At 41.6% G+C, this 15553-nt stretch overlaps 2 protein-coding genes across 2 annotated transcripts in view; both read right to left on the bottom strand.

The window, feature by feature from the left end:
- Positions 1-8602: 8602 nt before the first annotated feature.
- On the bottom strand, positions 8603-9847 carry LOC119280893. Its single transcript, XM_037561588.1, has 3 exons — positions 9615-9847; positions 9175-9342; positions 8603-9092 (listed from the first exon to the last, which is right to left on the bottom strand). Exons 1-3 carry the CDS (start codon positions 9723-9725, stop codon positions 9060-9062), a joined length of 312 nt encoding a protein of 103 aa, XP_037417485.1. The 5' UTR covers positions 9726-9847; the 3' UTR covers positions 8603-9059.
- A 488-nt stretch (positions 9848-10335) lies between these two features.
- LOC119279351 overlaps positions 10336-15553 on the bottom strand; it is a 9662-nt gene continuing 4444 nt past the window's right edge. Inside the window, exons 2-4 of the mRNA XM_037560615.1 lie at positions 11697-11774; positions 11251-11442; positions 10336-11160 (exon numbers count right to left, since the gene is read on the bottom strand). Coding sequence (XP_037416512.1) covers positions 10876-11160; positions 11251-11442; positions 11697-11774 — 555 coding nt within the window. The 3' untranslated portion in view covers positions 10336-10875. The remainder of the gene's footprint in view (positions 11161-11250; positions 11443-11696; positions 11775-15553) is intronic.

Here is a 15553-nt window from a genome sequence, read left to right as displayed (position 1 = left end):
GAAACATTTGAAAAGTTCAAAGAATTTCAGAGTGAAGTGGAAAATCATCGTAACAAGAAAATAAAGTTTCTACGATCTGATCATGGAGGAGAATATTTGAGTTACGAGTTTGGTCTACACTTGAAACAATGCGGAATAGTTTCACAACTCGCGCCACCCGGAACACCACAACGAAATGGTGTGTCCGAACGTCGTAATCGTACTTTACTTGATATGGTGCGATCTATGATGTCTCTTACCGATTTACCGCTATTGTTTTGGGGTTATGCTTTAGAGACGGCCGCATTCACGTTAAATAGGGCACCATCAAAATCCGTTGAGACGACGCCTTATGAACTGTGGTTTGGCAAGAAACCAAAGTTGTCGTTTCTTAAAGTTTGGGGCTGCGATGCTTATGTGAAGAAACTTCAACCAGATAAGCTCGAACCCAAATCAGAGAAATGTGTCTTCATAGGATACCCAAAGGAGACTATTGGGTACACCTTCTATCACAGATCTGAGGGCAAGATTTTCGTTGCTAAAATCGGATCCTTTTTAGAGAAGGAGTTTCTCTCAAAAGAAGTGAGTGGGAGGAAAGTAGAACTTGATGAGATAACTGTATCTACTCCCTTATTGGAAAGTAGTTCATCACAAGAACCGGTTCCTGTGACAACTACACCAATTAGTGAGGAAGCTAATGATATTGATCATGAAACTTCAAATCAAGTTTCTACTGAACCTCGTAGGTCTACCAGAGTAAGATCCGCACCAGAGTGGTACGGTAATCCTATTCTGGAAGTCATGTTACTTGACCATGATGAACCTACGAACTATGAGGAAGCGATGATGAGCCCAGATTCCGCAAAATGGTTTGAGGCCATGAAATCTGAGGTGGGATCCATGTATGAGAACAAAGTATGGACTTTGGTGGACTTGCCCAATGATCGGCAAGCCATAGAAAATAAATGGATCTTCAAGAGGAAGATGGATGCTGATAGTAGTGTTACTATCTACAAAGCTAGACTTGTCGAAAAAGGATTTTGACAAAGTTCAAGGTGTTGAATACAATGAGATTTTCTCACTTGTATCGATGCTTAAAAGTCTGTCCGAATCATGTTAGCAATTGCCACATTTTATGAAATTTGGCAAATGGATGTCAAAACTACATTCCTTAATGGGTTTATTAAAGAAGAGTTGTATATGATACAACCAGAATGTTTTGTCAATCCTGAAGGTGCTAACGAAATGTGCAAGCTCCAGCGATCCATCTATGGACTGGTGCAAGCATCTCAGAGTTGGAATATACGCTTTGATAAGTTGATCAAAGCATATAGTATTATACAGACTTGCGGTGAAGCCTGTATTTACAAGAAAGTGAGTGGGAGCTCTGTAGCATTTCTGATACTATATGTAGATGACATATTGTTGATCGGAAATGATATAGAATTTCTGGATAGCATAAAGGGATACTTGAATAAAAGTTTTTCAATGAAAGACCTCAGTGAAGCTGCTTACACATTGAGCGTCAAGATCTATATAGATAGATCAAAATGCTTGATAAGATTTTTCAATGAGTACATACCTTGATAAATTTTTGAAATAGTTCAAAATAGAATAGTCAAAGAAGGAGTTCTTGCATGTATTGCAAGGTGTGAAGTTGAGTAAGACTCAAGACCCGACCATGGCAGAAAATAGAAAGAGAATGAAAAGTCATTCCCTAGGCCTCAGTCATAGGTTCTATAAAGTATGCTATGCTGTGAACCAGACATATTGTATACCTTGCTCTGAATTTGGCAAAGGAATAAAATTTTAATCTAATAGTAGATCACTGAACAGCGGTCAAGAATATCCTTAGTAAGGACTAAGGAGATGTTTCTCGATTATGGAGGTGATAAAAGAGTTCGTTGTAAAAGTTACATCGGTGCAAACTTTTACACTAATCCAGATGACTCTAAGTCTCAAACTGGATACATATTGAAAGTGGGAGCAATTAAGCTAGAGTAGCTCCATGCAGAGCATTGGAAGACATAGAATGTTTGCAAAATACATACAGCTCTAAATGTGACAGACCCGTTGACTAAGCTTCTCTCACGAGCAAAACATGATCACACCTTAGTACACTTTGGGTGTTAATCACATAGCGATGTGAACTAGATTATTGACTCTAGTAACCCCTTTGGGTATTGGTCACATAACGATGTGAACTATGTTAATCATATACAGATATGAATATTGGTGTTAAATCACATGGCGATGTGAACTAGATTATTGACTCTAGTGCAAATGGGAGACTGAAGGAAATATGCCCTAGAGGCAATAATAAAGTTATTATTTATTTCCTCATATCATGATAAATGTTTATTATTCATGCTAGAATTGTATTAACCGGAAACATGATACATGTGTGAATACATAGACAAACATAACGTCACTAGTATGCCTCTACTTGACTAGCTCATTAATCAAAGATGGTTATGTTTCCTAACCATAGACATGTGTTGTCATTTGATTAACGGGATCACATCATTAGGAGAATGATGTGATTGACATGACCCATTCCGTTAGCCTAGCACTTGATCGTTTAGTATGTTGCTATTGCTTTCTTCATGACTTATACATGTTCGTGTAACTATGAGAATATGCAACTCCCGTTTACCGGAGGAACACTTTGGGTGCTACCAAACGTCACAACGTAACTGGGTGATTATAAAGGAGTACTACAGGTGTCTCCAAAGGTACACGTTGGGTTGGCATATTTCGAGATTAGGTTTTGTCACTCCGATTGTCGGAGAGGTATCTCTGGGCCCTCTCGGTAATGCACATCACTATAAGCCTTGCAAGCAATGTAGCTAATAAGTCAGTTACGGAATGATGCATTATGTAACGAGTAAAGAGACTTGCCAGTAACGAGATTGAACTAGGTATTGGATACCGACGTCGAATCTCGGGTAAGTAACATACCGATGACAAAGGGAACAACGTATGTTGTTATGCGGTTTGACCGATAAAGATCTTCGTAGAATATGTGGGAGCTAATATGGGCATCCAGGTCCCACTATTGGTTATTGACCGGAAACGTGTCTCGGTCATGTCTACATAGTTCTCGAACCCGTAGGGTCCGCACGCTTAACGTTTCGTTGACGATATAGTATTATATGAGTTATGCATGTTGGTAACCGAATGTTGTTCGGAGTCCCGGATGAGATCATGGGCATGACAAGGAACTCCGGAATGGTCCGGAGATAAAGTTTGATATATGGGATAATAGTGTTTGATCTCCGGAAGGGTTCCGGAATTCACCGGAAGGGGTTCCGGATGTTTCCCGAAATGTTTGGGTACGAGAACACGTTATTTGGGCCAAAGGGGAAAGCCCACAAGGTTTTTGGAAAGCGCAAAAGGAAGTTTTGCAGAGTCCAGGGGCCAGACGCCGGGAACCCTGGCGTCTGGCCCTGGAGTCCGAGAAGGACTCTTGCCTTTCGGGTGAAACCGACTTTGTGGAGGCTTTTACTCCAAGTTTCGACCCCAAGGCTCAACATATAAATAGAGGGGCAGGGCTAGCACCAAAGACACATCAAGAAACACCAAACCGTGTGCCGGCAACCCCGTCCCCTCTAGTTTATCCTCCGTCATAGTTTCCGTAGTGCTTAGGCGAAGCCCTGCGGAGATTGTTCTTCACCAACACCGTCATCACGCCATCGTGCTGCTGGAACTCATCTACTACTTCGCCCGTCTTGCTGGATCGAGAAGGCGAGGACGTCATCGAGCTGAACGTGTGCAGAACTCGAAGGTGTCGTGCGTTCGGTACTTGGATCGGTCGGATCGTAAAGACGTACGACTACATCAACCGCGTTGATAAACGCTTCCGCTTAGCGATCTTCAAGGGTATGAAGATACACTCCCCCTCTCGTTGCTATACATCACCATGATCTTGCGTGTGCGTAGGAATTTTTTTTAAATTACTACGTTCCCCAACAAAATCATCACCATCGTCATCACCAACGATCCTCTCATCGGGAGGGGGTCAATCTCCATCAACATCTTCACCAGCACCATCTCCTCTCAAAACCCTAGTTCATCTCTTGTATCCAATCTTGTATCCAAACCACAAATTGGTACCTGTGAGTTGCTAGTAGTGTTGATTACTCCTTGTAGTTGATACTAATTGGTTTACTTGGTGGAAGATCATATGTTCAGATCCTTAATGCATACTAATACTCCTCTGATCATGAACATGAATATGCTTTGTGAGTAGTTACGTTTGTTCCTGGGGACATGGGTGAAGTCTTGCTATTAGTAGTCATGTGAATTTGGTATTCGTTCGATATTTTGATGAGATGCATGTTGTCTTTTCCTTAGTGGTGTTATGTGAACGTCGACTACATGACACTTCAACATTATTTGGGCCTAGAGGAAGGCATTGGGAAGTAATAAGTAGATGATGGGTTGCTAGAGTGACAGAAGCTTAAACCCTAGTTTATGCGTTCCTTCGTAAGGGGCTGATTTGGATCCATATGTCTAATGCTGTGGTTAGGTTTACCTTAATACTTCTTTTGTAGTTGCAGATGCTTGCAATAGGGGTTAATCATAAGTGGTATGCTTGTCCAAGTAAGGGCAGTACCCAAGCACCGGTCCACCCACATATCATATTATCAAAGTAACGAACGCGAGTCATATGAGCGTGATGAAAACTAGCTTGACGATAATTCCTATGTGTCCTTGGGAGCGCTTTTCTCATTATAAGAAATTTTCCAGGCTTGTCCTTTGCTACAAAAAGGATTGGGCCACCTTGCTGCACTTCATTTACTTTCATTGCTTGTTACTCGTTACAAATTATCTTATCACAAAACTATCTATTACCTATAATTTCAGTGCTTGCAGAGAATACCTTACTGAAAACCGCTTGGCATTTCCTTGTGCTCCTCGTTGGGTTCGACACTCGTACTTATCGAAAGGACTACGATAGATCCCATATACTTGTGGGTCATCATACATGTAGCCACATACGCAAAATTTTTGCATATAAATATGGGTTGATTCGCGGATAACATAGGGTCACACCGAAAGGGCCACCAAATAACTGCATTATAAATAAACATAAAACACATTGCATCAACTCCCTCATACGCCAAAGTAAATATTCCATTAGTTTCAATATATAAGGGTTATTAGTTTTTTGGAATGCCAAATTTCTTTAACTCTGACCAAGTTTAGAGCCAAAAATATCGACATCCACGATATTAACAAAAAAGGAAATTTATTTCATGATGAATCTAATGAAACCAATTTGATATTATATATTTTCATATACTTCTCTACAAATTTGATCAAACTTAAAGAGGTTTGAGTTTTCAAAAAAGTAATACACCTTTTATTCTGAAACAGAGTGAGTAATTTTTAAAGAATCCTAACAATAACAACGGCGCAGCAAAGCGCGCCCAACCCTTCTAGTTTTATTAGATGCCTGAAGAAGATATATGAACCAAAAACATGGGTGAAGGCCACAAAGGGGGGTTTGTCACTGACATGCCTAATTTGGTTGCAAGGGGGGAAGTACTCAAGGGCTCTAATCCCCTTCGGGGGTATTTCCATGGCCACAAGGGATCCTCTCCCACCATGGGGAGATCACCATGCCAATTTGGACGACAGGGGAGAGGAGACAATATCACGTCCAGGAATGATAAGGCAGTGCGAAATTTCTTAGAAAAAATTAATATTCAAAAATAATGAAAATTGACTCTAGTTTCTTTTTAGAAACATCATATCAATTCAGAAGTAATTAAAAAAAACATTTCCTTAAAAAATCTAGGAAATTCAGGAAGGTACAAAAAACTCAGGAAGGTAGAGAATAACTCTGGAATTTTAAGGGGAAAACAGGAAATACACACAAATCAGCAAAAAAAAAAACACTTCAACCCAATCACATACATTAACCATGAGTTACACATGTCAATTTGCAGAAATAACATAACACTACTGAGGTGTGCTAATCACGGTTTTAACATAAAAAATGCAAACTACGGCCAGAAATCCAGCAAGAATAGCATTTTGTTCCATCAAGCTCATGTGTGACTGATCCATAGCAAAATGTCTTCTTCTTGAAATAGTTACTCTACTAAAACTTCCACCATCAACTTCTTTGAACATTTTTATCGGCTAGCTTTAGCAAACCTGCAAAGCAAAAAAAAACATTATTGTTACTACACAATATCACATTTTTCATTTATATGCTTTTTTTACAAAGATAATAAAATGATATTTTCACTGAGAATAATCTGTAGGAAAACTTAAAAACCTTAACAATATATGGATTCATTTTTTAATTGCTTTGTTACCAATACATGTTTTACAAATCAAGCTTGAAGTTAAGAAAACAATAGATCAACTCAATGATGTACACATAAAGTGTAAAATGGACAGAGATAATGAACCAAATAAACCACTTGGGTCCATAGAGTTTAAACCCAAGGCCAATTATCAAGATTGCGTATGCCCAACCCTTGGTTCTATAGCTCGGTACAAAAGGGAAGAACTTGAATGAGATTAATTTTCAACTTTGTCGATGGTCAGAGTTAAATTGAACAGTTTGCTTGATACTAATGCTACTTTCATCAATGGAATTAATTGCCAATAACAAATATGTTTATGCTACAACATTGTTATAGGCTAGACAAGCATACTTCAGGTTATCCTGAAGAATCTAAGTTAAAATTAGGACAAGGGTGTTACAAGTTGATTAGTCCCTTTCATATGTGATTTCTAGATTCAGTTTACTGACATAAGCAAATTATATCAAGGATTCAAGGGCTATCTTGATCATGCAAGAAAAAAAATTGGTGAGTTGATGTTGTTTGGATTACAGCCTTCGTACCTACCGATTTGGGGGGCAAATTTTAGGCCTCTAATTGGTTTGCAATCAATTTATTTGGCAAATGTCGACTACTGCTTGATTTGATTCCAATTCAGTTTTGGTGATGAGAATAAAAAATGAAACAAACCAAAAAACCTAAAATGATTAATTTGCCAAGAGAAACAAAATTAGCATGTACAATACAGACGTGCTGCACATACTCAAATATGCCATTGTCACTTATGTTGGGAAAAAGAAGACTGCTTATAAGACGGGAATTATATGTCCAGGTTTTACCATGGTAGAGGTTTTATCTAGGTTCAACCCCCTGTTCTAGGGTAACACCCTACTCCTGCTAGATGTTTCTCTCTTGTATGAACAATGTGTTTACAATATGATGAGTGAGTGATCCTCTGGATCTCGGTGATTCTAATGTGCTTGTCTAGATTCTACTCCGACTTCGCCTTATATAGGAGTGACGAAGCAGAGAATACAATGTCATTATGGCCACATCCTGTTAAGGGTGTAGTTAAGTTGGTCATTACCAGGGTCCTGATAACATCGTGGTGTAACTGAGGTTTTATGGCATCGTTGGTAACGTCAATCTTTAACACCCCACGATCGGCTTAGTCGGATGAACATCATGGTGCGTTATACCCAGATGGGCTTAAGGATGTCGGCCCAGCCGAGTTATTTTCTCTAAGAGGGCTTGGCAGTGAGGGCCTGTTGGGTCGTATCCTCATTATGGGCCTACCCCGGGATCCTGCCGTCAGTAGCCCCCGAGTTCTTCAAGGTCTCGCTGATGGCGCCGATTCCTTCGCATTGAGGAAGGTCTGGTTCGGTTAGACCAACTGTAAGAGTCCTCAAATCTCCTATGGAGATGCCTTTATGGACTCGATTGATGACCTGAAAAGGTTAGTTGTAGGCGAATTGTGACAAAGGCTCAGTGATACCGAACTTGCCCGTTTGTGGTGGCTTGCGAGGAAGTGTATCATGAATTTTGAGTGATGTTGAAGAACGCCTAGGCTTACTCCAAGTAAGTCGTTGCCAGTTGTCCTAAAGAGGAACATTATTTCGATCTTGATCTTCAAACCCGAGTCATCGGACAAAAACATTTGGTCAAGACCAACTTGTCCCTTCGGGGATGTCTGGTCCGTTATTAGCCTAGGCGTAGCCGAGGGGTCTGAAGCTCGTAGAATATTTGTATAATTACATGACCGATAGTTTAAAATTATAGAATATGTGAAAATAAGCTTATTTAGAACTCAAGAATGGGCCCGAACCAAATAGTGAAATTCAACATGGCCCATCAAAAGGTGGCTTCTCAGCAGAAAAAAAAATCACAAGGCAAACTAAAATTCTGGCAAAATCTATGACAATTTTTCAGATGTCATTCCATTGCATATGTATCCACAGAGAACACATATTAATGACCAGATAGTGATGTACACCTATACCAAGCCGCCAGAAAACCATGTCCAAGAATTTGCACAAACTCTCTATCATTTCATCACAGGTACCAATCCAGCGGGCGGTCGAATAGGGATGACATGAATAACCGAAGAAATAGGAACGTAGTATGCAATATCAAAATGTATCCCCTTATTTAAAATGAATAAACTTTTTCATGCCATAAAGCTTTCTTCATGAAACTCTCCACTGTCCGCACCAGCTTGATATTTATACATACACTATAATATAAAACATCAAACAAACAAATAACAACCGAGCAATTAGTTAAAAAATTAGCAGTTAAAAATTTAACATCATCGCATACAGGATTTCCTACAAAATCTCTCAGAAGGCGTGGCTAGTACTTTATTTTAAAGTTAGTCCAACCGGACGTCGTTGGAGTCACTGGGAGGCGCGTCATCCTCTGCAAGCTTGTCGATGAGCATCTCCATCGTCTCAATGTACCTAGGCATGTAATGGTCCCTTATCATTGATCCGTCGAGTCGGATCTTGTTGTACATGTCGCGAGGGGTCTCGTAGAGGGCAACACCCTCACTCTGTCTGCCTTGCTCTTCTGATATTGGCAATGCAACCATGTGCATGATTCTTCCTGGGGGGTACAACTGGCGATGCCGAGGTGACTGAGAGGTACTCGACGGTGATCGCAGGGCTTCCAGGAGCTGCTCCATGTGTTCTCCATCTGTTCCTTTCTCAGCTTTATCAGAAGTTTGACTCTTTGTAGCAACATATGGCCAGCAGGATAGGGCAGAATGTTTCTTCACTACTTCATGCACTCTGAATGCTTCATCTCAGCCTGGATTTGTAAGCCAAATACAAAGATGAACATCTGATGTTGCATCACCAGTTTGTTTTGTGTTAGAAAAAGAATCAAGTACCTTAGCAGTCCAAGGTTGCAGCATATCAACATCTGCAACCTTAGAACTTGGACTGGATACAAAAGGGATGTAGGATCGCATGAAGTCCACAGAGTGGTTCATAAAACTCAGGAGTCTTTTCTGCTGAATATGTTCCTGGAGACCAGGTGCCCAGGATGATGCCATGACCTGCAGAGATTCCATACCAAATGCAAACGTATGATCTATGTTGCTTCTGCACTAATAAGTTGTTTTTACTGAGACATTTTTCGCTTTTATTTTAACCAGCTCATTGTTGTTCACCATGAGATGAAAAAAGAAGTGAGACAACCAACTCATTGCATTTTAGCTATGGAAGGAACGCACAATTTAAAGATTTCATTCTTATTCACATCACTATATGAGAACATGTGGTCAGGGTTTAAAGAAAAATGAGTAAGAAGTATTTTTGTATGGGGTACCTTTGTACGAAGTTCAGCGGCTGAGACCTTGCCAAAAGATGGGACCAGATCATTTTTATTGACAACAGTGGTGACGAAGTCTTTGCTGGACTCAGCCAAGTCCCAGCTCATGCAAGCAGCTGGACAAAAGCAGTTCGTAATGTCATGTTATACTCCCTCCGTTCCCAAATAATTGTCTTTCTAGCCATCTTAAATGGACTACAACATACGGATATATGTAGACATGTTTTAGAGTGTAGATTCACTCATTTTGCTCCGTATGTAGTCATTTGTTGAAATCTCTAGAAAGACAATTATTTAGGAACGGAGGGAGTACTACATATGTAACAAAATATCGATAAGCAATTTTTGGAACCAAAAAGAAGGGACTATGACATCATTGCAGATATTAGTTGCTTCGGGTGACAATGCCAATGCCGGTGTTCAGCATACTTGAGCTTTTTAGTATTCGTTTCGTATTTGTGCAAGCAATGCTTCCACACAGACCTTTTTTAAAATGAACGATTGTTTCTTAACAGTGCAAGTGGTGCATCATTACGTACACCCTTTGTTCCTAAATGTAATAGAACTGCAAAAACATCTTACATTTAGGAACAGAGGTACGTAGTATTCGATTGACATGCAGTGCTTTTTCTTGATATTCATTTGTTTAAAGGTCAATTTTCAATCTGGAATTGACTACAGCACAATACCTGGTCCAAAGGCAATACATGCAGATGATGATAACTTCTTGTTCTCACGTAGTATACATGTTAAAATAGCTGCAATAGCAGCACCCATGGAATGCCCAATGATCTAAAATGAAACAATGATAATATTATTTTAGTTAGCAAAAATCTTGATGCAGCAATGTTTTTTTGTGAGAGTTTATCTCGAGGAGTCCTTATGTAATCTGCATTACCTTTTAGCAATGGTGGATCTAGAATTTGACCAATGTGGGGGCAACATTACAAAGGGTAGCAGTTTATTTTGTCAAAACACATTACAAATAGTTAATAAAGTATTGAATATACATATGAATGCACTAGTAAACAATGTTCTGCAAATTGTTTGTGGGGGCCATGGCCCCCACCACCCCACCCCTAGATCTGCCACTGCCTTTTAGTTTCAAATATGTGCTACTTTAATGTGAAGTTGACTCGTACTACCAAGAGAAATACCAAAAATACCATTAAGAAAGTTGACTCAGTAAGGTCTTCTACAACTCTAGTTTTGAAAAGCATTCAAATGGAAATCACATTTTCGGAAGTTCAGAAAATATTTAGTTACTTACCTTAATTTTGTAGTCTGGAAATCGCTCGACTGCTCTACTAAGGCAGGGAATGGCCTGATCCGCAACCCAGCGAGCTGCTGCAACCATTCCACAATGTGCATGCCCAACAACTATACATGATCCACGGCCTTCTTGTGACACAACATGATGAAACGGAACCTCTGCCGCAGTTGCTGCTGTCAGGCGATCCTTAACACTGATAGCTCCCTGGATAAAAAGGAGGAAGCATCTGGTACTTTCGTCGCGAACAACCGTGAACGTAGGCTTCATAAGCTGCATAGCCGCACAAGATTTACTATAAGACATTTCCAGTTCACAATCTGTGCTAAGATGATCAGAAATTTGGCTCAGTGTGACACATACCTTTGCCTTGGACTTCCTTATAAGAATATCATTCTGCTCATATCCACCAAACTCTAGGAACACTTCATAATGCTCCTTTGAGAAGAACATGCAGAGTCTCAGGTATCTGAGAAGTGCAATCAGCTCCTGCCTTACTCCAGGACCTTCCAAGGGCACACAATTGCCACTTGTATACTCGTGCTGCAGATTGCCCTAAAGAAAATGAATAGTTAATCAGAGAAGAAGCAATACATTTTCTTCAACCAGATCATGTCAATGAATTTGGTTGGGTAAAGGCCATGGGTTTTTCATAAGTAACAAACCAATCAGAAACATGCTGCTGAGATGAATGCCTCGACTTCCTATCCCCTGAGGCCTGGTGGTTGTGGCCAACCGGCGTCTGAGGGAAAGAAACCTCGCTGGCGCAGGCTTGAGGGCCGGAAGCTCTTTAGATCTAGCACATCTACATCCGCAATCTCTCGGGCATACGAGAATCCTTTTTTGGAATATGCGTGGTTTTCGGTGCTAGGGAGCGCTGCAACCACCTGCGTGACTACATTAGAAAGGAGAACATTGACTTCTATATAGAAAAAGGCTCGTGTCGTGCTTTATATATAAAGCAACAACCAAACATACAACTCAACACAGTCAACTCCACACCACCACACACACTCAAGGCAAGATACATGGGTGATTAGGAGCAACAACACGACCCCCTACTACCCCAAGCAATCTACATGTAGGAAGATAGGGCACCGCTTGAGACCTCCGGGGCCCTCTATGGTGAAGAAGCCACCACGAAGATACGAAGTCATGCATGACGAGCCGAGTGCTCCAAGGCGACGCCTTCAGGAAAGATACGACACAGGAGTGCCACCGCTGATTGATCCAGGGATCATGGTTTCCCCCGAAGAAACAAAGGGGATGAAGAGAACCGTGACGATTCCTTCAAGAAGGAGAAGACACCACAGGCGCCGCCACCATCGACCTGCCAAGGCTAAATAAGGTTTTCACCCCGACAACCCTCTTCATCACCAAGACAGAGTACACCAAGCCACGCTCGCCGCACCACCGTCACCGGCCGTCGCACGCATGCCACCACGCCTCCCGCATGACCATGGCAGCCAGCTAACACCCGAGCCACGAGCTCCGCCCATGGGCACCGTGACTCCCACCACCAAGGCACCGCCCTGGCATCCATGACCCCAACACCACCCCACCCTAGACCTGCCACCACAATGACCAAAGAGATGAGCGGAAAAGGCCCCTCCTTTCCCACCTCTAGAAGGCCCCCAACTCCGAGACCTTCCTGGGCTGGCCAGACCTAGCCCCCGCCACCCTGCCCGGGCAAAGGGCGAGCTCCCCTATGGGTTATCCCAAACGATTAAACAATCCCAAATGAGTCTTATTTGATAAGGTCAAAAGCTTGGACATTGTGGCTGATTCCTTTGAGTTAGATGCCATCAAATGGCAACAACAATATGATCTGGAAGCGGACTTGGTGTCCATTCATCATCAAAAGAAGATTTATTGGAAACAAAGGGGCTACCTCAATTGGATGTTCAAGGGTGATGCTAACATGGCATACCTCTCCATGGTCTTTCCAACGGTCGTAGACGTCACCGCTACATTGATCTACTGATCATTAATGATGTCATGGTCACCGACCCCACATGCGGTTACTGCTCACATCTACAATTTTTACTCCTTTTTGCTTAGCTTTCAGCATCCTTCCAGCTTCATGTTTGACCCTCAAGCTTGGGGTCCTGATCGTTGTATTTTTTATGCTGATAACGACGTCTTGATGATTCCTCACTCTTGTGGATGAGGCTATTTCTTCCTCCAATTCCTCTTCGGCTCCTGCCCTGATGCTTCTTGATTCCGTTATTTAAGAAGGTTTGGGGTTTGCTTAAGACCCTCTTATATAAAGCTATGGAGGATTTCTGTCTGGGGATGGTGGATATTAAAGGCCTCAATTATGTGATACTTATGCTCATTCCAAAAGTTAAGGGTGTTGATAACATCCACCTTTTTAGACCCATCGCGCTCATTAACAACATTGCCAAATTCTCTTTCAAGGCGTTTGCTACTAGACTATCTCCGGTTGCTCATAAGCTCATTAGCCAGACTCAGTGTGCATTCGTTAAGGGGAGAGTTATTCTTGACTGTATCCTTTGAACTACATGAAAACTGGTCCGTGACATCCACAACTGGGGCGCAAGGTGGTCATCCTCAAGCTTGATTTCGAAAAAGCATATAATTGTGTTCATTGGTCTTTCCTTTGTGATATTCTCTTCACTAGAGGTTTCAATTCTGGCTATGTTCACTGGGTTGTGCAACTAATTTGTGATGCACACTGCCATCTTCATCAATGAGATTGTGGGCCCCTGTTTCAAGAATGGTCGTGGCTTGAGACAAGGCGATCCCATAACATAAGTAGGTCTATTCATTTCCATAACATAAGTAGGTCTATTTTGGGACGAAGGGAGTACATTTTTTCAGGGTTCTTTCATGAGTAAATAAAAGGAGTAAAGTAAGGTCATGTCCTTGGTCACCAGTACCTATCACTAGTAGAAAAGGGGCCAATGGTCCAGGCCACTCTAGCCCATTAGTCCCGGTTCAATCCATAACCGGGACCAATGGGGGCATCGGACCCGGTTCGTGAGCCCCGGGAGCCGGCCGGGCCACGTGGCCCATTGATCCCGGTTCGTCTGAACCTATTGGTCCCGGTTGGCGGGACGAACCGGGACCAATGGGCCTCGCTCCTGGCCCAACACCATTGGTCCCGGTTGGTGGCTTGAACCGGGACCAATGGGCTGCCCATTAGTCCCGGTTCGAGCCGTCAACCGAGACTAAATGGTTGGTACCCATTGCGACCAGAGTTTAGTCCCACCTCGCCAACCGAAGGGGAATCGGACCGGTTTATAAGCCCCTCCCTCTCTACCTTATTGAGCTCCTCTGAAAATGAAAATAGATGCGCTTATATAGGTAATTTAGCATAAATTCATACGGATTTCTCTTGAAATTCGTTATTAATTTAAGTTGAATTTCCTCTATAAGCGCATCTCTGCTCATTTCAGAGTAGTTTTTTTTCTTTTTTTGCTATATTTATTTTTTTATTTTTATTTCTGAGTTGTAATAAGCCATTAAAAATAAGCATATATGCTCCTTTTTTAGTACAGTTAATCACAACTACTTTTTGCTTCTATTCATTTCTGAGTAGTTTTCTATAATTTTTTTTCTTTTCTGTTATATTTATTCTTTTGTTTTTATTTCTGAGTTGTAATAAGTCATTAAAAATAAGCATTTATGCTATTTTTTAGTAAAGTTAATCAAAATTATTTTTTCTTCTATTTATTTCTGAGTGGTTTTTTATTTTTTCTTTTTCTGCTATATTTATTTTTTTCTTTTTATTTCTGAGTTGTAATAAGCCATTAAAAATAAGCATATATGCTCCTTTTTTAGTACAGTTAATCACAACTATTTTTTGCTTCTATTCATTTCTGAGTTGTTTTCTATATTTTTTTCTTTTTTGTTATATTTATTCTTTTGTTTTTATTTCTGAGTTGTAATAAGTCATTAAAAATAAGCATATATGCTCCTTTTTTTCTTTTTATTTCTGAGTTGTAATAAGCCATTAAAAATAAAAAAGAGGCGCAATGCTCGTTAATTTGCTTCAAGCCTTTCGAAATAGTGTCAACTGCACTGCACATAGCTCTGTGCAGTCTACCGTATTCCTCAAGGCTTGAAGCTAACCAACGTGCAGGAGCATTGAGCTTCTTCGTCATCGTCTCTGCACTCAGGGCTTATAAACAGCTGCGAGTGCCTCTCGCTTGGCGAGGTGGGACTAAAAAACAGCTGCAGGAAGAATCAACAAAAAAAATAGCTGCAGAAAATAAAAAAAGTAGTTACACGGGTCCATTGGTACCGGTTCAAGGCACCAACCGGTACCAATGCCGATCTTTGGTCCCGGTTGGTCGCTTCAACCGGGACCAATGCCCCCCTTTAGTCCCGGTTGTAGCCACCAACCGGGACCAAAGGTCTTCGTTTCCCGCCCTTTGGGCTGCTGAAAAGAGGCCTTTGGTCCCGGTTTGTGGCTCCAACCGGAACTAAAGGTGGCATTAGTCTCGGTTGGTGCCACCAACCGGGACCAATGCTATTGCTATATATACTTGACTTAGCAGTTTTCGCCAAATCCCATCTGTTTCTCGCCCCTGCCCCGAGCCTCTGCTCCTCGTCGCCGTCGCCGCCGAGCCCGCCCCGAGCCCGCCGTCCCCGTTGCCGCCCCGAGCCCGCCGTCGTCGCCGCCCCCATCGCCGCCCGC

Source organism: Triticum dicoccoides, chromosome 3B (genome assembly GCF_002162155.2).
Source record: "Triticum dicoccoides isolate Atlit2015 ecotype Zavitan chromosome 3B, WEW_v2.0, whole genome shotgun sequence".
Taxonomy (NCBI): Eukaryota; Viridiplantae; Streptophyta; class Magnoliopsida; order Poales; family Poaceae; genus Triticum; species Triticum dicoccoides.
The sequence above is the reverse complement of the archived record's forward strand: the minus strand, read 5'-3'. Positions and strand labels throughout refer to the sequence as shown.